The sequence below is a fragment of the Periplaneta americana genome, chromosome 10 (genome assembly GCF_040183065.1).
Source record: "Periplaneta americana isolate PAMFEO1 chromosome 10, P.americana_PAMFEO1_priV1, whole genome shotgun sequence".
In the NCBI taxonomy this organism is placed as follows: domain Eukaryota; kingdom Metazoa; phylum Arthropoda; class Insecta; order Blattodea; family Blattidae; genus Periplaneta; species Periplaneta americana.
In genome coordinates, this window is record NC_091126.1 from 68,657,104 (window position 1) to 68,679,238 (window position 22,135).

The 22,135-nt window shown below is 34.4% G+C and overlaps 1 protein-coding gene across 2 annotated transcripts in view; it reads right to left on the minus strand.

Moving 5' to 3' along the window:
* LOC138707776 (uncharacterized) overlaps window positions 1-19,297 on the minus strand; it is a 63,342-nt gene extending 44,045 nt beyond the window's left edge. For both annotated transcript variants that reach the window (XM_069837669.1, XM_069837668.1), the window contains exon 1: window positions 18,995-19,297. In XM_069837669.1, the coding sequence (XP_069693770.1) occupies window positions 18,995-19,073 (79 nt within the window). In that variant the 5' untranslated portion in view covers window positions 19,074-19,297. The remainder of the gene's footprint in view (window positions 1-18,994) is intronic.
* Window positions 19,298-22,135: the final 2,838 nt, after the last annotated feature.

Below are 22,135 nucleotides of genomic sequence, written 5' to 3' on the forward strand. Positions count from 1 at the left end.
AATTGAACGGGTTACATCAGCGTCTTGTCTATGCGGATGACGTGAATATGTTAGGAGAAAATCCACATACGATTAGGGAAAACACGGAAATTCTACTTGAAGGAAGTAAAGCGATAGGTTTGGAAGTAAATACCGAAAATACTAAGTATATGATTATGTCTCGTGACCCGAATATTGTACGAAATGTAACTATAAAAATTGGAGACTTATCCTTCGAAGAGGTGGAAAAATTCAAATATCTTGGAGCAACAGTAACAAATATAAATGACACACAAATATAAATATAAATTAAACGCAGAATAAATATGGGAAATGCGTGCTATTATTCGGTTGAGAAGCTTTTGTCATTAGTCTGCTGTCAAAAAATTTGGAAGTTAGAATTTATAAAAGAATTATACTACCGGTTGTTCTGTATGGTTGTGAAACTTGGACTCTGACTTTGAGAGAGGAACAGAGATTAAGGGTGTTTGAGACTAAGGTTCTTAGGAAAATATTTGGGGCTAAAAGGGATGAAGTTACAGGAGAATGGAGAAAGTTACACAACGCAGAACTGCACACATTGTATTATTCACTGACATAATTAGGAACATTAAATCCAGATGTTCGAGATGGGCAGGATATGTAGCACGTATGGGCGAATCCAGAAATGCATATAGAGTGTTAGTTGGGAGGCCGGAGGGAATAAGACCTTTGGGGAGGCCGAGACGTAGATGGGAGGATAATATTAAAATGGATTTGAGAGAGGTGGGATATGATGATAGAGACTGGATTAATCTTGCTCAGGATAGGGACCAATGGCGAGCTTATGTGAGGGCGGCAATGAACCTCGGGGTTCCTTAAAAGCCGTAAGTAAGTAAGTAAGTAAGTATGTATAAATGAAGACGTATTATTAAATAAACTGCGCTATAATAATAAAAGCATTGTATTGTGGGTCCCTATCACCACGGCATGGCGCGTTCTCAGGTTACTGATAGGGGAGACGGTCTCCAGATATGGAGGGTAGCTGTGAGCATATTGAATAAGCAGTCGCGGACAGCCGATAAGTGGTGGTCTTCCAGCTTGGGGGTTGGGCGAAAGACTAGCAATCCATCACCATAAAAAACAGCTTGTTGCAAAACCCCAATGTAAGCCTCGAAATGAGACTGATTATTTGTCGCGACAACAGCAAAGGAATAAGGTTATGAGATTTGGTACTTGGAATGTAATTAGTCTTTATAGAACAGGAGGGGTAACATTAGTAGCAAAAGAACTAGTTAGGTATACGTAGAATAGACTTCGTGGGAGTACAGGAGGTTAAGTTAGATGGGATTGGTATATTGCCAATAGGAGATTACTAGGTGTACTACGGAGAAGGAAACAATAATCACCAATTAGGAACAGGATTCTTTATTCATACAATAATAAAATTATCTATAGTAATGTCACAAGAGACTCGAGTGACATTTATTAGGACTATTTCGTGAACAAAAAAAATGTAAATAATATGTCTCAAATTCGCTCATAAAATGTTAATAATTGTACACTTATGAATACTTAATCTATTCAGACATTGTGAAGTTGAAATAGATGGATATTGATTATTGCAATAAATAGATTGGATGTTATTCGGTAATGCCAATTGAGAAAAGCGGAATACAGTTTTAACACTGTTAATTACATGTCCTGGGATTTTCTCTTTTTATTATAACAAATACATTTTCATTATCTGCTGAAATAATAATTTAATTTAAACATTTTATAATATAATTACAAATAACCTGATTAATAGCTACATTAATTAAATGAACACTTGTTATGAAAGAGTGTAATTTTTTAGTTACTATGGACATGGAATTAGAAGATGAAGATGTAGATGTGGAAGTAGGATTCGAACTTTATTTAGTACAGTGTATTTATGCTCATCGATTTACGGAGAAAAAATTGGCGACACTGACTAAATAAATGAACGGCCATGCGATAAATTGGTAGTGATAAATCGAGCTGCAAAAATTATCGTGATGTATGACTGTGATTGTTTGGAATTCAAAATTTCATTACACTTCATTGGTCGAAAATGGAATGACGTCATATAAACGAAATAGTCAGTAAAAATGTTCGAATTTATCAGTGTTGAATGCTTAAGGGTAGATGGTGCGATATCATAGTTATAAATGCTCACGCCCCTATAGAGGAGAAAGACGACCATATAAAGAATAAGGAAATGGAACACACTTTTGAGCAGTTATCTTGACATCACATGAAAATTTTATTGGAGGATTTCAATGCTAAAGGAGGACGGGAGGTTTTTTTTATACTGGCTATGTGAGAAAAGAGAGCCTATACATAACTAGTAATGATAATAGAGTTAGGTTAGTCAACTTTGCCACATCAAAAAATTTAATTGTGAAAAGTACAACGTTCTCACTTAAGAATATACATAAATATACTTGGACTTCTCTAGATGGGTTGACACACAACCAAATAGATCACATCTTGATAGATAAAAGAAGACATACTGGTATAATAAAAATTCGATGCTTCAGAGAGGCAGACTGTGATTCTGAACATAATTTGGTAATTGGAGAATTAAGAGAAAGACTATCAGTAGCCAAGAGAGTAGAGCAACAAGTAAATATTAGGACATTCAATATTCCAAAATTAAAAAATGAGGAAACTGAGCAACATTATCAGGTCGAAATTTCAAATACAGTAGGTTTGTCACTTTAGGAAGTTCAGACGAAGTTGACGAAAGTATTAGAGATTATATCAAAATTGCAGCTGAGCAGAGCACAGGCTATTACGAAATTCAGAAAAGGAAACCGTGTTTTGATGAAGATTGTTGCATGGCAGTTGAAAGAAGGAAAAGGAAAAATTGAACTTCTTACAGTATCCAGTCCAGGCGAATAGAGATAATTATTTCAATGAAAGACAGGAAGCAAGTCGTACACTTAGGGACAAAAAGAGAGCTTACTTGAAGTAAAAACTCAATGAGGTAGAAGAAAATAGTAAGAATAAAAATATTAGAGCAAGGCTGGGCACCAAGAGCGAATTCTACTCTTTCACGGGGAGCCATGTGACTTCTCTTCAACCCCTTCCTTTCACGCCGAACACCGCGCAGCGTTGATGCCGTCACGGATGAATATTAAGCGTTCCTGTTTATATTTTAGATTCGGTCCCGGTTCCCAGCCCTGCATTAGAGATTTGTGTAAAGACATAAAGGAATTTAAGACAGAATATCAGGTAAGGGTAAACATGAAACATGACCAAGGATGAGAATGATGATTTGCTTGCAGACTCTCATTCCATCCTGAACAAATGGAAAAACTGTTTTAGGCAACTACTAAATGTGTATAAGCCAAATAGAGATAATCGGGACGATGTTTAAATACAAACTGCTGAACCATTTATACCCGAACCCACACTTTCTGAAGTCGAAATTGCGATAGAAAATTAAAAAAAGTACAAGTCTCCAGGTATCGATCAAATTCCAGCAGAATTAATATAAGAGGGTGGAAACGCATTAGCTAGTGAATTTTTTTTAGCTGATACATGCTATTTGGGAAAAGGAAATTGTACCCGACCAATGGAAGTAGTCCATAATTGTACCTATCTTTAAGAAGAGAGAAAAGAGTAACTGTATTAACTTTAGAGGAATATCACTTTTATTGACGTCATAAAAAATTTTTGTTCAATATTCTTTTGAGAAGATTAACTCCTTATGTAGATGAAATTATTGGTGATCATCAATGTGGTTTTAGGTGTAATAGATCGACCATTGATCAGATTTTTTGTATTCGATGAACTTTTGCATCCCTATGTCATAGAAGTCTGCCGCCTGGGATCGGAACCAGTGTGTGACAGCCGTCTGCACCTCTCTGTTGATCCCACTGTATGACAAATGTCTCAGTTCCGATGGGAAATATGTTCAAAATAGCTCTAACAATTGCTGTATTTGTTCCAATAAATCTTTCCATGAAATTGTTTCCTCTTTCTGTAAACAGCCCCAGGGAAACTTACTTTCTGGACGGCCCCCGTAATTGCGCTCGAGTGGTCAAAATTTGTATAAACACTTCTTTTGACATAATAATAATAATAATAATAATAATAATAATAATAATTTATTTTAGCTGACAGAGTTAAGGCCGTAAGGCTTTGTCTTCCACTCAACCAGCAAAAAGTATACATACATATGTATCAACTTACAAAGAATTCAACAATTTGATTTAGATAAGAGCTACATGTATACAAGAGTTATTTACGAATTAAACAACAAAATACTATGAACTATTAATTAATCACTGAAATACAAACTATGTAGCAGAATACTATGCATAAAATGTTAATATATTTCAAATAATGTTAGATAATAGACAGAGATTATTATGAGACAATTTTGAAAATACAGCACTATCAGGATGCATGTCTAAAGGAAGGAGTAACAATGTAGACAGTGATAGTTTAAGTCAGTATGATTGGAGTGAAGTGGAAGAAAAAATAATATTTTTTTTATCTGTCCCCATGAGAATGTTTGCTTGAGTGAAATGAACGTGATAATGCCAGCGAAATGAGTCCGGCTCAAGCGTCGAAAGTTACCCAGCATTTTTTCTTAATGGGTTGAGGGAAAACCCCGGAAAAATCCTCAACCAGGTAATTTGTCCTAACCAGAATTTGAAACCAGGTCACTCGTTTCACGGTCTGGCACATTAACCGTTACTCCACAGCGGTGGATGTTACGTTGTTGTGTTGTAGCGTAAATAAAGTTATTAATGATTTATGCTGTTCTTTAAGAATTAACTCAAATTATTGCAATAAATTAGTGAGAGTGTGGCTGCTATAGTGCAGAGCGTTTTCTGTGTAGCGTTGAGTTATTGTACAGTAGAAGCTATTGAGTGAAATTTCATTGTTGAGAAGCTAGAAAATATACCGAAATGAGAGACGGAAAGAATGAGAGTGTGATATGAAAAAAAAAAAGCCCAAAAATTAACTGCTGAAAATTTAGCCAAAAGAAAAAAGAGTAGACTGGAATGAGTGAAAGAATGTAAGGAAAGGGGAAAATATATTTTTCTAACCAATTTTCAGCAGTTCAGTTACAAACGTCAACGATTAAGTGAATGTTCCTACACTGCCAACAATCACTGAACACTCAAATAAGTGCAACGGCTGACGCAACTGGTGTCAGTGATATGGAATAAAGTCATAGTTCACTATACAGTGTATATTTAAATTAGTGTCAAATATTCTAGGGACTTATTTTGCAAAAGAAAGCCATTAGAATTCTATGTCAGTGAAACTTTCTTGAATATTGTCGACCACTTTTCAATCGCAGATATTAACAGTTATCCATTTATGACCATATATATGACCTAATATTTTACACTCGACATAGACAATTACTTTTTACCAGGCTCCGGCCTAGGGACGCAGAGTAACCAGTATGAGGTTTAGAGTACATGGAGTATAAATGACGTCATGACCCTGTAGAGTGGTGACTGCAACAGCACAGGCTGGTCCGTAATGTGCATTACCGTTGTGTGTATTGCTGCTTGGCTGCGGTATGTGTAACATGCTTCGGCGTAGGGACACCTGATTGAAGGTTACAACTCACGTTAATACTTTAATGGTAGACATTTAATAATAATAATAATAATAATAATAATAATAATAATAATAATAATTTATTTATTTATTTAATGTGCTGTACAACAGCCAGTGGCCAATTACAGTTCAGCACAAATATAACAAAAACATAAAACAAAAATAATTATTACACATAAATATAATTACAATTACAGTAATGACGATGAATGGATAACTAAGAATACTATGAGAGAATGTTAATTGAGTATAATGCCTAAAAGAATACATAAATGATAAATCGTTGCCAAGAGCAAACAAAGTCTATACATTGAAGGGATCGAATTCGCAGCCATGCATGTTGGCATTTTTAATGCATCTGGAGACTGGTGAAAGAAATTTCGAATTTCTAATATAGAAAAGTTTGTGGGCTCTCATATCTTTTGTTGGAATACGTAAGGTAATATTGTTTAAGAAAGAGTCACAGGATATATCACCTTTGAGGACTTTACAAAAGAACAGATAATCTAGCTCATGGCGTCTAGCATATAAATTTTGACAATTAAAATATTCACATTTTCTCTCATAACTATACCCGGAATTAATGGGCAGAAATCTGAATGAACATAAGGATATAAATTTTCTTTGTATATTTTCTAATTTAGCCGAGTCCGTAGTTGTAATCGAGTTCCAAACTACAGATGCATATTCTAGTTTCGATCGCACCAATGTATAGCATAGCATTAAAAGAGAATCGGGCGTGGAAAAAGAATAAGTTATTGACCGTATTATTCCTAGCATTCTGATTGCGTGATGGTAAATGTAATCAACGTGACTATGAAAATACAATTTACTGTCAAAGAATATTCCCAAATCTTTTACGCAATCAGTTTTGTTAATTAGTACATTATTTAGATAATAATTAAATTTCAGTGAAGAAGTTTTTCTAGAAAAGGTTATTACATTAGTTTTGGATACGTTAATTGTCATACCATTGTCTTCCGACCATTTAGCGACTGAATTAATGTCACATTGAAGTGATTGACAGTCAGTACTACTTTTGATTGTACGAAAAATTTTTAAATCTTCTGCAAATAATAAACAGTCAGAACTTATTCTTTTGCATATATCATCTATGAATATAATAAATAGGAGAGGTCCTAAAGTAGATCCCTGCGGGACTCCGCAATTTATATTATAAGAATAAGAGTGTATATTAAACAGTCTTACACATGAAACTCTATTACTTAAATAATTTTCGAACCACTTTACGTAGCTTACAGAAAGGCCAATATTTCCTAACTTATGAAGAAGGATATAGTGAGGAACTACATCAAAAGCTTTGCTGAAATCAAAATATATTGAATCAGTTTGTCCCTGCGTTTCAATTATTGGTACAATTTGATTTAGATATGTGACCAGGTTAGTGACAGTGGATTTAGTTTTAGTAAATCCATGTTGTGAAGAATTGAGCTTGTTTTTCACATAAAACGATATATGTCTGTGAATAATGGTTTCAAAAATTTTTGAAAAGTTATTTAGGATCGAGATAGGTCTGTAGTTTCTGACATCATTTCTTTTTCCGTTTTTAAATATAGGAATAATTGCAGCTTGTTTCCATAGTGAGGGAAATTCACCATTTTTCAAACTAATATTAAATATGTGAGCTAAAAGAGGAATAAATATATTAGAGCATCCTTTAATTATAAAATTTGGAATACCGTCAGTGCCAGTTATTTTTGTTGGTTTAAGTTTTTTAATTGCTTTACGAACGTCATCATGTGTTACTTTAGGTATAGGTAATGAGTCTGTTATATTCGTAATAATGTTTTCATATGTATGGCTGTATTTAGTCTGAACAGATTTGAAGTGATCAGCAAAAGCATTGACAATGTCTAACTGATCTGTGATGTGTTTATCGTTAAGAATTAATTCAGAGGGATAATTATCTGTCTTCCGAAATGATTCAACATATTTCCAAAACTTTTTTGGTTCCGTTTTAAGATTTTCATTAATATTTTGAAGCCATGATAATTTATCCGATTTAATTTTAGATTTCATAAGTTTTCTATAGTAGGAAAATGTTTGATAATAAAATTCAATTTTGAATTTTTTATATTTTTTATGTGCATGGTCTTTCTTTCTAATAAGTTTACGTAAGGTGTTAGAAAACCATTGTGGATAACTAGACCTTTTGACTCGAGTGACAGGAACTGCCTGGGATATGACACTATTAACTACTGAACATAGTGAGCTAGCTGCATCGTTAACATCGACAGCTTGGTAAACACGGGACCAATCGTAATTATATAGACTCCAATATAAGTTCAAGTAATCACCTTGAGAATAATTTGGGAAAGAATTTTGTTGATTCTGGGGAGAAAAATTTAGTGTGACTTCAAGAGTTATTGTTAAGGGAGGATGATATTCATCCTGCAAGACTAGCGAGTGAGTGGCCAGATTGACCTCAGTCTCAGTTAAATTTGTAAATACAAGATCAAGTAAGTTTTTGTTATTAACTGTTGAATTTACTTGTTTCAATCCAAGAAAGCAAGAAGATGAAAATAACTCTTGAGCCTTAATTTTGGAGTAGTAATGGATGTTATTAGCACAACAACCAGATGACCAATTCATACCAGGAGTATTAAAATCGCCGAGAAAAACTACTCTATTATTGTGTGTATCGAGATGATTTTCAAGAAAATTTAGATAAGATTTTAGAAACTTTGGATCAGTATCAGGTGGAAAGTAATGATTACCAATTAACAAATTGAATACGTCTTCCATAGGAATCTCAACCCATACACACTCGCTAATGAATTCTAAGTCATGTCTCAGGTATACTACAGGTATTTGATTGTTGACAGCTATTAAGACACCACCACCACGGGTTTTATTGGTATCCTCAAATTTTCTATCACCACGAAAAATGGTATAATAATTAGGGAATAAATTATTATACTCAACAAGCTCTTGAAGCCATGTTTCTGTCAAACAGATAATAGTGTCAGCATTACTAACAACATTACCGAATAATAATAATAATAATAATAATAATAATAATAATAATAATAATAATAATAATAATAATAATTCTTTATTTATACTGGCAGAGTTAAGGCCATAGGGCCTTCTCTTACATTCCTACCAGGTCACAAAGTATACAAGCAATTAAAATTTAACAAAAAGTTAAAGAACAGAATACTAACATATCACAATAATAATAATAATAATAATAATAATAATAATAATAATAATAATAATAATACTAATAGCATAATAAAATCGACACTAAACAACATGAAAATAATACCATGATAGAAAAAAAAGAAAGTAAAATACATTGGAATATAGTGAAAGGGCATGTAGCACGTATGGGCGAATCCAGAAATGCATATAGAGTGTTAGTTGGGAGGCCGGAGGGAATAAGACCTTTGGGGAGGCCGAGACGTAGATGGGCAGATAATATTAAATAGATTTGAGGGAAGTGGGATATGATGATAGAGACTGGATTAATCTTGCTCAGGATAGGGACCAATGGCGGGCTTATGTGAGGGCGGCAATGAACCTCCGGGTTCCTTCAAAGCCAGTAAGTAAGTAAGTAAGTAATATTGTAAACATGTAACTAATCAAGGCATATACTACGCGAATGCATACATAATATATGTCAGTATAGTATATGTAGAGACGTTGCATTTTCGTTCCGCCGATCTGTACCAGCAAACAGTCGCGTGCTGTCGCTGGACTGCTCGTATCAACTAGTAAACACAGGTACTCTATACACCAGTACCAGTGAACCTCGTGGCGAACTGGAACAAAGTGTCGTCCCTAGACTCATTAGTAGCCAATATTCATGATAATGAAATTAGAAATAGGGAACAAATTAATATTCGATACTGTAGATTACATAAAACTAATACAAATTTTTCTGTCATGGGGATGAAATTATACAGTATAATAAGCTTCCCAGTCAATATTTTAAGTTACCAAGGAATAGTTTCAAAACTAGATTTTATAATTGGTTTCTAAATAATCCTTTCGCTAGCGGCGTGGTAGAGGGCTGGCCTCGCATTCGGGAGGTCCGGGGTTCGATCCCAGGGGCCGGCAATCCTAACTGAGGTTTTCCATGGTTTCCTCAGTTATTTCCAGGCAAATGCCGGGATTGTACCTCTTGAAAGTCCGGCCATGGACGGCGATCCTTCCCTTAATCCTTTCATACGTGTGAGTGAATGATGTGTAATGTCTTAAATGTTTGTGTTGTATCGGAGGTGGCCCTGGCATTGAGCTGATCCCTCATCTGGGGAGGCCCTCCATGTCCTTGTGTGGTCAAAAAGTATGTATGTGATCCATAGCTTAATACCTCTCACGACAGGTCGCGGCCCTATAAGGCCCGGGTGGCGTGGGTCGTGTAAATGTACCTAGAAGGGAGAGGTTAAACTGAGAGAAGGAAAGAAAGAAAGAAAGAAAGAAAGAATCCTTTCTACTCTGTAGATGAGTTTTTTTTTTAAATAAATTCATATGAATTTGTTTCTTAATAAATAAAGTTATTTACATTAGTTACATATAATACATTAAGAATGAATTGTTTTCATCAATTTTTAGAGTTTCAAAATATTTTCTGTTTTCATTGTAATTAAATTTTACTGTTTTCAATTATATGTGTATTTCCAAATTTATGTTTTTCCCCCTTCTATATTTTTGACGAAGCCTATCACTGTATGTTTAATGACCAGACAGTGTATGCGGGATGGCTTAAGGAAAAGTGAAGTTGTTTCGTATCGGAGTATATGGCACGTGCCGCGTCGTTCGTCTTTTGTGTACCTGACGAGTACAGCAGCGTAAAGAACGAATGTGTGCAGTTCTGTTATCCTGCTCAAGTATTTAGTACGAGTTGAATAGTGTAGTGCTGATCCATTCATAATGCCGAAGTCAAAACGTTAAATTCGCTCAGAGATACGAAATGCAATTAAGAAGTATGAGAGTGTCATTTTATGTATTAACGAAGACAACATCGTGTGTAACTTATGTAAAATTGAAATAAAAACCAGGACAACTCAGTCTATAGAGAAACATTGCAACAGTACATCGCACAGGAAATGCGTTGAAATTAAATCTGAGTACCCATCATCATCATCATCATCATCATCATTTAGTTGTGCGGGTCTAAACGACACGTACAACATGATGCTCAATCCAAATATTCCTCTAAAATCGCCGAGATTTGAACTTGGGTCCGTGGTCGTCGTAAGCCATCAGCACTCTTCCAACTGAGCTACGAAGGACAGTCTTAGTTTTATTTTTCCTCACATCCTGACTGACAAATATGAAATCAAGACTCTATGTAATATATTATAGAGGCTGTTGAAAAGAAAGAAATTGACTGCTTATCAATTCGGTGTACCATAAATAACTCTTGGAGGTACTTGGGAATAAGACTATTTGATTATTATGAATAAAGGTAAAATTCAATGCCTCAGCTTTTCAGTTGAGATTTACATAAAACATAATGTCAGACGGCACTTAGAACTTGATCATAAGAAGGATTTTGGCGAACATAAACTTGTTATAAGAAGGCTTCGGCCTAGGGACACAGAGTAACCAGTAGAAGGTTTAGAGTACATGGAGTATAAATGACCTCATGACCCGTGTCGAGAGTGACTGCAACAGCACAAATGGGTCCATAATGTGCATTACCGTTGTGTGCATTGCTACTTGGCTGCGGTACGTGTAACAGTCTTCGGCGTAGGGACACCTGTTTGAAGGTTACAACTCACGTTAATACCTTAACGATAGACATTTATTGTCTACACTAGGAATGTACTGTATATACTGCATCTGCACAGGGTGAAATATATTTTGTGCTGTACTATGACAGAATGTTGAGACACGAGTAACTACGCGCTCCATCTCCCACTCCACTCGACCAACACAACACTATCGTCTGTGCGTTCTGAACTTCATGCGTTTCTGTGCCCAGGACCGAAGTCTGGTTATAAGCAATAGTTTAAACGGGATTGTTGAAAATGTTTTGTATTAATAATTTTTTACATGCGATAAAGGAGTGTGTTATTTTAATGTAATTTGTTGTGTAGGTAGAAATAGTTAAATAGTTTACATGAATCTACAAGAATAATTATCTAATGGAAAAGCCAACCCACAATCATTACTACTTTAAAATGCAGTTCAATCAATGTATCGTAATTATTTCAAACACATTGGCGAGTCATAGAAAAAAAATACCCTTTTCAAGTTCCAGATAAAACTAGCAAGGTATTGTATGAATTATTACATAATGGCAAGACTTCTAACTTAAGTAATTTCGCAGCTAAAAAGCTGGCAATATTGGAACACACGTATGTCTGCGATTTTTTTAATGAACCTGTCGAAAAATACATATTGCACGTACACGTCTAACAGCCAGCCTATCACCTCGTAATTGCTTTAAGTTTATGTAGTACAGCAGCCGTGGCGAAAATGTGATTGTGCGTCGAGCCACTGTGTAACCTGCAACGTGCATAGCACTTATGGAGAGAGGCGGACACCCGAAGGGGAAGTGAAGCAACTGTCTAACTTATTAACGGATTTTCATTTTCCTTACGTCAAGCACTTAAATACAATTTTATACATTATAAGGTTACAAACTAATGTTTAGTACGTGTAACGAAGAAAGAAATGAATAAGAAAACATAGCACACATTATCACAACCTAAAATTAATTGTCTTCAGTATGTTTCTGCGATATAGTTTCAAAATCAGGAATTATGCCACTTACTGCCAGTCGTAGTTGATCACGAATGTATTTGTCCGTCAGTCGTGATCTAAATTTGGTTTTTACTTTTTTCATTGTTGAAAATAATTTTCCACAATCGTAAGTTGTAGCGAACATGGCTTCAACAGAGCATGCAAAAGAACGAAGCTTCGAATAATAATAATAATAATAATAATAATAATAATAAAATTAATATTTAACATTTTAATGTTTCATGAGTGACATGTAGTATAATGCTGTTTTATGTTATAGCACCGTTTCCTCGTAATACTTGTGAACAAATCATACATTTAATATTCTCATCACATTGGCAGCAAAAAAATGCGTCCTCCCATCCTACTTGAAACTTTCGTTTTTGTAGAGATACATGGTTTCGAGAGAGACATTGCGACGATACGCCACTCGCAGGTCAGAGACAAATACAAATGGAACGGAGTTTGATTCCAGTGAGTGAGAGGGTGGGGGATGGGGGTAGGAAGCAAGAGAAATGCATAGCTATCATTGCGAGCCACAATGTGCTCGCGAGTCACATTTTTGCCACGGCTGCAGTACAGTAATAGTATTCATCTTAATATAGACAGACTCGTCCTGACCCAACAGTATGGGCCATCTAGAGCTCATAAGTGATTATTAGAGAGCGGAATTTTAGTCCTAAAAAGTGGCATTTTAGGAGCCTAAAATAGGCTCTTAAGGTCCTTTATTTAGGCTCTATAAAATAAAAAACAGATTTTTTTTGTTAAAGAATGTCACCAATATAAGATTCAAAATTTATATAATGAAAAATTCTAGGATTAAAAGGAACTTTCACACATTTCGCAATGTAAAAGGGTACACATGCTTACACAAAATGAAGAAATTTTGTCTTTAAGTTAGTGTTTTTTATTCACCAATCACATTTCCATAGTTTGCTTCGCGGTAGATGATCAGGACCTATTGTGGCTATTGTGTCGCTCACTACTGTACTTACAAATGGTGAGAAAAAAGGAACGTTGTTATCTGTCTTGAAATGTAAGAGAATGCTTATTCTATTACAATCCAGCGGTCTGTGTTAAATTGCTGACAGAAGACCAGCGCTATACCGACTACGCTACCCAGGCCGACTTAAAGTTGGAATTTTAGGATTGAAAGATTGTAAGAATGAGAAGAGGTGGCCCGGAGGTACTCCTCTATTGTGTTGTTCACTGCTAGGAAGAAGTTGTTGTTATCCGTATTGGAATTTAAACGATACGGGATGTTAAGGAAAACAGTAAACAGTTACGAAAAATGATGCAAAAATTAAAAAAAAAGACTTAAAAATAGGCACTAACATCGAAATCGGCATTTTTAGGCACTATAAAGCCCCTTTATTTATACCTATATTTCCATGAAAAATGTTAACATTAAATCTCAAGTCTGTATGTATCAAGGAAAAAAATAGGTTTTTGCCTAAATTCCGCTCTCTATAGATTATTTATGAGTGCTAAGAGCTTCTAACTCGTTATGTAAACGTGTCCGAAATATTGTGGAAGGAGTGAAGTGGATCACGTTTATCTCCCCTTAGTTATGCCCATCCCTGCCTTAGACCTCACCCCAGTTTGTCCAAGAGTACACGAGCAGTATGCGAAAGCAGATCGTCCCAATGCTTGAAAGCCAACGTTGTTCTTTTTTACTCGTGAGTGCATCTCTTTGCACACAGTACTTCGTATGAGGACCTGAGTTGGTCATCACTGCCCTATAATATATTCCCTAAAAATCTTACTCTGCAAGCAAAAACTGAAACGGTGCCCCCGATTTTCTGCATTCACAATATCGAAGCGTAGATCTTACAGAAGTTTAATGCTAACAAAGGAAGTTAAAGTGTTTTCTTCTATTGGTAACCTAATTTTTGTATGGATAGTGCTAAAACATGGCAGCCTTAACGGTAAAGCACACTGCACATTCGTTAGTCCTTGTCATTACTGCATACGTGCATATAATACTTTTATTGACGTGAATTTTCTATAATAATAATAATAATAATAATAATAATAATAATAATAATAATAATAATAATGGTAAAAAACCCGTGGCGCTACAGCTCATGAAGGGCCAAGACCGACCAGCCGGCTGCTGGCCTCACGTCCACATGCCGAAGCAGAGGTGGACGATCATCCAGCCAGAATGGAGGTATCGTGTGGTTAGCACGGTGATCCCCCCAGCCGTTATAGTTGGTTTGCGAAACAGGATTTTCTCTATCTATCGTAGCTCCCCAAGTGCATCACGATGCTGGGTGTGCACCGGTCCCATACACTGCCCGAAATTTCATGAGAAAATTTCTTCCCCCATGAGGATCCGAACCAGCGCGCATTCCGTAACGCGAGTCCTAGGCAGGATGCCTTAGACCACGACGCCACGGTGCGGGATAATAATAATAATAATAATCATAGTAATAATAATAATAAGCCTAAATTACTATTGAGGTTCTGGCTGTACATCTACCCCAGGGATGTCAAGGTCAGAACACGTGAAAGACTCTACGTGCTACCAAGCGCTCACGGGTTCCAATGAATCTATTCTGCAGGCAGTAGCGGTGAAAAGGAAGGGGTGAGCAAAATGAACTCTATTGGCTTACCATTACAAGATGAATTAAACTGCTCTTCAGTAATAGATAATGTGTTACGCTCATACAAGAAAACAAGAAATAAAACATGTTTTGCAGCATGTATCTCTCTAATAAATGCAATTAATTATAAAATAGTAGAATATAACAAATAATGAAGATTGCTTCTCTCTAACTTAAGCAGTTTTACATAATGAAGCCTATAATTAGCCTAAATATTGTTATGAACTGTTACATAATCATATACTAGTTATATGGGCATCATCCCACTTCTAGAAACAAATTTAATTGCCTGACTTCTCGCGTAATTCAGAAGTACTGTTTCTGATTTTTGCCGACCCCTGCCTTCTTATGTCCGGTGAAATGTTGTTTCCTGCAGCAAAATAATTTCTAATGGAAGACCTGAATTTGCTAACATTCCAAGTATATTGAAGTAAATTTTTCAAGACCGCAAAGAAACTATATAGGCTTGCATAATGAGTATTGAAATAAATATTTGTATGATCCAAAAACACAGGCCTGAAGTCGGACTTAGATATTCTTTTTTACAGAATGATAGCCTACGTAAAACACAACTTGTTAGGTAAAAAGTCGAATTCGGTAAATTTTGGACTTCGGATGTTTGTCAATTCAGGTATTCAATTGTAACTGTGTTGGCATATTTTCTGAGTTTGATGAGTAAGGATCACAAAACAAATCCAACTTGGGCCGGAGTAGGTCAGTACCTTCAAATCGTCTATGGAATTCTTCCCAGAGATTTTTTTAAAACATTGCAGTGTTTTACGCTGTTGAACAGGAGTTCAATGACTGAAGGCGTTGGAATTATGAAAATTGTGCTGTGAAATCTATGGCATCCACAATGAAATCTTCATGTGAAAGCATTTGAGAATATCTGTCGATACAAATTAATTCTTTCCTTGCAATCTCCAATTCAAAAAGTTCAAATGCTCGAATATGTCCCTGAAAAAGTTAAGTTCCTCGATCCATGTAGAGTAAACTAGTTCTGGATTGTCTCTATTTTTCTGTTATGAATTCTGACAAAATAATATTCACGCAATTCAAAATACCTGGACAGAACGTTCTCTTGGCTTAACCAAAGGATATCGTAATGGTAAGAAACGTTCTCAAACTGAGAATTTATGTACGAAAATCTTGACAATTTATTGACGCAACTCGTAACTGACATGTAACGAGTCTACGTCATTAGCAGCACACACTTTTGATTGTACTTTATTCTGTAAACATGTATGTATAAAATGCTGTGAGGAAGAAACTCTACAATACATCTTCACATACATTTACTACTATTTAATGTCAATAAAAACAAACTAATTTGAATATTATATCATTCTGTAGATGAACTAATAATTTCAGGCGTTCGACACTGCTTGTCTTTGTAACTAAATAGTTTCCACAAACCCACAAAGAGCATCACCTCATCTTTCACATACATAAGAAGTCAGGAGTCTAGTCAGCCTGAAACTTACCGAACGACTTCGTCAATATGTAATGTACAACCCTTGTGTTCACCAGTGACTTGTACAGGGACGTCATTTTATTTTTACTTCAATTTTTATTGTGCCTGAGTTTTTTTTAATGTACTTCACTGCCACCCCCTCTACTACTAAACTTCCAACCGTTCTCCACAAAGAACCGAGGCCGCGTATGCAGTACTGAGTTAGTGAGTATAGTACGTTCCAGATATATGTTCGCGTTTTCCAGTGACGAAAGAGCTTTCAATATTGAATCATATTTTCGCACAGGTACTGTCGTCCGTTTGCCTACGTCGCATCCCGGTTTCCCCCCACCTGCTTCTGTTCGCCCCTCTGTAAAGTCTAGTAGCTGGGCTGTCTTAGCTCTTTTCTGAGAACATTAATTTCTGTTAGGAATTGGACGTCCACATAATATTATACAACTGTTTAAAATAACTTAAATAAAAGGGTCTCGTTAAGTAATTAACTGTCACGTGATCCTCCCCCTTTCTACGACCCTGCGACAAAACCACTTGAACGGACAGTAGATAGCATTTCTGAGTAATTTTATCTTTTCGGATCGGGCAGAAGTGAAGATTAAATTTACAGTACGTAAGGTATTCTTTTATAGAGTAAGTATATAATTATTTCAACATGAGTTACTCGTACGAAGGACGAAACTGGTAATTGGAATTAGGTACAATAGTCTACAGTGCGATAATATGCACAAAAGAACTGAAGCCTGTATCGAAATGAACGGCCACAATTTTCAAAAATGTGTTTAAATATCCATATTATGATTATTTTTCAATTTAACTTCTTTCTCTATATTGTACGCTAATGTGCTGTAACAGTACAATATACACTGCATAATTAATAAGTCCGAATGGATAGCTCAATTAGTGAGTAAAACAGTAAGTGTTAATAGAGTACTGTATTTTGATTAAACAAAAACCTAATGAAAATTATCAAACTCAAAATTGCGATATTTCCTAATTTACATAAATGGATGAACTACTTTTCTTCCCTCCTATACCTAGTAAAGTGATTTGTATTTTACGCCAGTATCATCGAACTCCAGTCTTGGAAGGGGGAGCAAGCGGTGTTTCCGGTTCTAGACCTTTAATCCAAAGATATAGACAGGTTAATATTAAAAATGTTAGTAAAAATAAAATGATGTCCCTGTACCTGTGTGCCTTACGTGCTCAGATCAGCGCATACGTGCTGTGAGCGCAAACTGACATCACTGATCTACCCTATTATCAGGCAGTACATCTCACTTGATATGTGTCGGAGGAAGAACAATTGTTTGTATACATCTGAAGTCTGATTAGTGGAATATGTAACTAATCGACGATGAATGCAATGGAGGGGGAAAGGAACTGGACACCCTACTCCATTATCTCCTGGCTTAGTTGCCTTATAATTGGTGAAATGTTGGTATCATTTGTGAGGTTAAGACCTATCTTCGGAACGTTGTCTAAACAACAAATAATAGGCCTATTAATGGTAATAATAATAATAATAATAATAACGCTAATAATAATAATAATAATAATAATAATAATAACGCTAATAATAATAATAATAATAATAATAATAAATAGTAATAATAATATTTACAAGAATAATAACGAAAATAGTAATAATAATAATAATAATAATAATAATAATAATAATCATCATCATAATAAAAACTCCACCGGCGTTGCTCGGTCGGCTAAGGTGCTTGCCGATCCGAAGTTGGGTTCGGGCGCGGGTTCGATCCCCGCTTCGGCTGATTACCTGGTTGGGGTTTTCCCGAAGTTTTCCCCAACCGTAAGGCGAATGTCAGGTTATTTATGACGAATCCTGGGCCTCGTATCGCCAAATACCATCTCGCTATCACCAATTCCATCGACGCTAAATGACCTAGTAGTTGATGCAGCGTCGTTAAGTAACCAAGTAAATAATAATAATGATAATAATAATAATAATAATAATAATAATAATAATAATAATAATTTCCTTGTTAATTCGAACTTTCGATATTTCGATTTTTTTCCGATTCCCTACACAGGTGGAACGAAAAGAGTCCACTGTATTTTGTAATTTGTGTAACATAACAAGAAATAAAATATTAATATACTGAATTACAAATTTGCTACAATACACAATAGGTATAACATGTGATGTAATATACTAAGTGTAACAGACATAACAGATGAACTGTGGGCATGTAATTTAATAATACCTTTGTTATTCACGACTAGCTTGTGAAATCCAGTAAAATTTTTATCAAAATATCTTATACAATATAAAATGTAATATGATACATTTTATGTAATAGTATGCTATATATTATAGTTTATTATGTTATATATACTTTGTTGCATTTCTTGAGTAAAAAATAATTACAAGATATTGGTCACCAAAAAGCGGTCTCAGGGAGTAAAATTGTGTTACAACTAATAATTATGCCACACTTGCATATAACCACAAAAGTCAATTATTCAGGATTTTCACTCTAGTTAAAATGTTATTCTATCTACTCTTTATGTCTTGAGAAATATATCACACTGCACGCTAAAGAAATCTAAAAAAACGTGATGTGATACGATATTATCTCCACAATTGTCTTACCTGCGACAGATTTAGCAGACAACGCCAGAAGTATCAAAGCGAAGATGTGCATCTTACTACACTTGCGGTGTCGAAACATGGCATTTCACAAGCTCCCAAGTTTTTTGGAGAGTTCACGTTCTATTTAGCACAAATAATCCTTCAAATACAGCGATTTATTTCTGAAAATATCACACACGTAATAGATTAAAGTACAACTTCGATGTAAATTGGGTCGAGAAGGAGAAAATTTGAATATATGTTAGATGGAATTCTTGGCGTCAAAAATTGTCCACTACAGAACGCGTCCGAACTGGCCGGCTAACCGCGAGAGACAGACGTTACATTCGTTTCGCACGAGAAAGGAACAAGTACTGCCGAATGCATAGATACAGGCGAAACAGAAGTACTGTACTCGGCGATTTTAATGTTGATAACATGTTCCCAGAATTTCTATTAAAAGATACGTATTGTATATTAATATTTTCGGTACTTGCTCCCTGATCACAATTTTCAGCGAATGTTCATGTGACTAAATGATCAATTACGTAATAAAAAACGTAAAGAAGAATACTTAAGGCTTAATAAGTTATTTTATTTCGCTTTTGTGACCGACGATCATTGTTTGTGGTTCGTATGGCAGCGTAGATGACTACGGGTTTTTCTAATAGGGTTCGGGTTCGATTCACGACAGAGAAAAGGATATATAGAGTAGGTTATTTTACGACGCTTTACCAACAGCTTAGGTTATTTAGCGTCTGAATGAGATGAACGTGATAATGCCGGTTAAATGAGTACGGGGTCCAGCACCGAAAGTTACCCAGCATTTGCTCATATTGGGTTGAGGGAAAACCCCGGAAAGAACCTCAATCAGGTAACTTGCCCCTACCGGGAATCGAACGCGGGCCACCTGGTTTCGCGGCCAGACGCGCTAACCGTTACTCCACAGGTGTGGACCAGAGAAAAGGAAATTCACCTCGTTTGTACACACAGTTTCTCAGAGCAGATGTAATAAGCTAAATATTTTAATACACATTAAAATGAATGAATAAATAAAGTATAAATGACTGAATAAATAAATAAATAAATATATAAATAAATAAATAAGTAAATAAGTAAATAAATAAATAAATAAGAAAGTGATAAGTAAATAGAAATATTAGTATAAATAAATAATTAAGTAAATAAATCAATAAACAAGTAAACGAATACATAAACTAAATAAGCAAATACTCCGTAAATGAATAGGTAAGTGTGTAAGTAAGTAAGAAAGTCATAAATAAATAAATAAATAAATAAATAAATAAATAAGGAAGTGATAAGTAAATAAAAAATATTATTACAAATAAATAATTAAGTAAATAAATCAATAAACAAGTAAACGAATACATAAACTAAATAAGCAAATACTCCGTAAATGAATAGGTAAGTGTGTAAGTAAGTAAGAAAGTCATAAATAAATAAATAAATAAATAAATAAATAAATAAATAAATAAATAAATAAGGAAGTGATAAGTAAATAAAAAATATTAGTACAAATAAATAATTAAGTAAATAAATCAATAAACAAGTAAACGAATACATAAACTAAATAAGCAAATACTCCGTAAATGAATAGGTAAGTGTGTAAGTAAGTAAGAAAGTCATAAATAAATAAATAAATAAATAAATAAATAAATAAATAAGGAAGTGATAAGTAAATAAAAAATATTAGTACAAATAAATAATTAAGTAAATAAATCAATAAACAAGTAAACGAATACATAAACTAAATAAGCAAATACTCCGTAAATGAATAGGTAAGTGTGTAAGTAAGTAAGAAAGTCATAAATAAATAAATAAATAAATAAATAAATAAGGAAGTGATAAGTAAATAAAAAATATTATTACAAATAAATAATTAAGTAAATAAATCAATAAACAAGTAAACGAATACATAAACTAAATAAGCAAATACTCCGTAAATGAATAGGTAAGTGTGTAAGTAAGTAAGAAAGTCATAAATAAATAAATAAATAAATAAATAAATAAATAAATAAATAAGGAAGTGATAAGTAAATAAAAAATATTAGTACAAATAAATAATTAAGTAAATAAATCAATAAACAAGTAAACGAATACATAAACTAAATAAGCAAATACTCCGTAAATGAATAGGTAAGTGTGTAAGTAAGTAAGAAAGTCATAAATAAATAAATAAATAAATAAATAAATAAATAAATAAATAAATAAATAAGGAAGTGATAAGTAAATAAAAAATATTAGTACAAATAAATAATTAAGTAAATAAATCAATAAACAAGTAAACGAATACATAAACTAAATAAGCAAATACTCCGTAAATGAATAGGTAAGTGTGTAAGTAAGTAAGAAAGTCATAAATAAATAAATAAATAAATAAATAATAAATAAATAAATAAGTAAATAAGTAAATAAGTAAATAAGTAAATAAATAAATAAATAAATAAATAAATTTTTATCTATATGTTTCGACTTTATAAATTCCTTGCCACAATTTGTGTATATATTACACGTAGGCCTATAAATAAGACATTATTAAAATGATATAGGCCCACCATTAGAGCGTCGGTTTTGTGGTCGACAAGAACTGTGTTAGTTGGCAGGTTTTCGTGGGGTACTCACGTTTCCCATATCGGCATTCCACCATTGTTCCATTAATCATCATCATTCATCATCATCATCATCATCATCATCATACCGATGCGTTTTAAACCATTTAAAATTGTGCACAGAGGGAAATGCTCTGGGGCAAAATGTCTGCAAACACGACATTTTTTAGGGGAAGGGCACTGAGGATGAATGACGCAAAGTCAAATACCCGCCACTGGACAAAAATTAAATAATATACTATTAGTAATGATGATAGCCGAGTGGTCAGACCTTCAACCGGTCACGCAGGATTCTAGTTCCGACCAGGCTGCGATGTTTTATTTCAGTGAAAAATTCATTGTGACATTTGTGACAGACAAGATTGAAGTTCGGGGTTTTCTCAGAGTTCTCCAGTTTCTACATATTAGGCATCAACATCTTTTCGTTTATATTTCTTCACTCCATAGAATTCCCCAAACACCAACTAGCGACGCGCGGAGGGGGCTGGCCTAGGGACGAGTAGTGTTGCTTGCTCGACACCTGGGTAGTCAG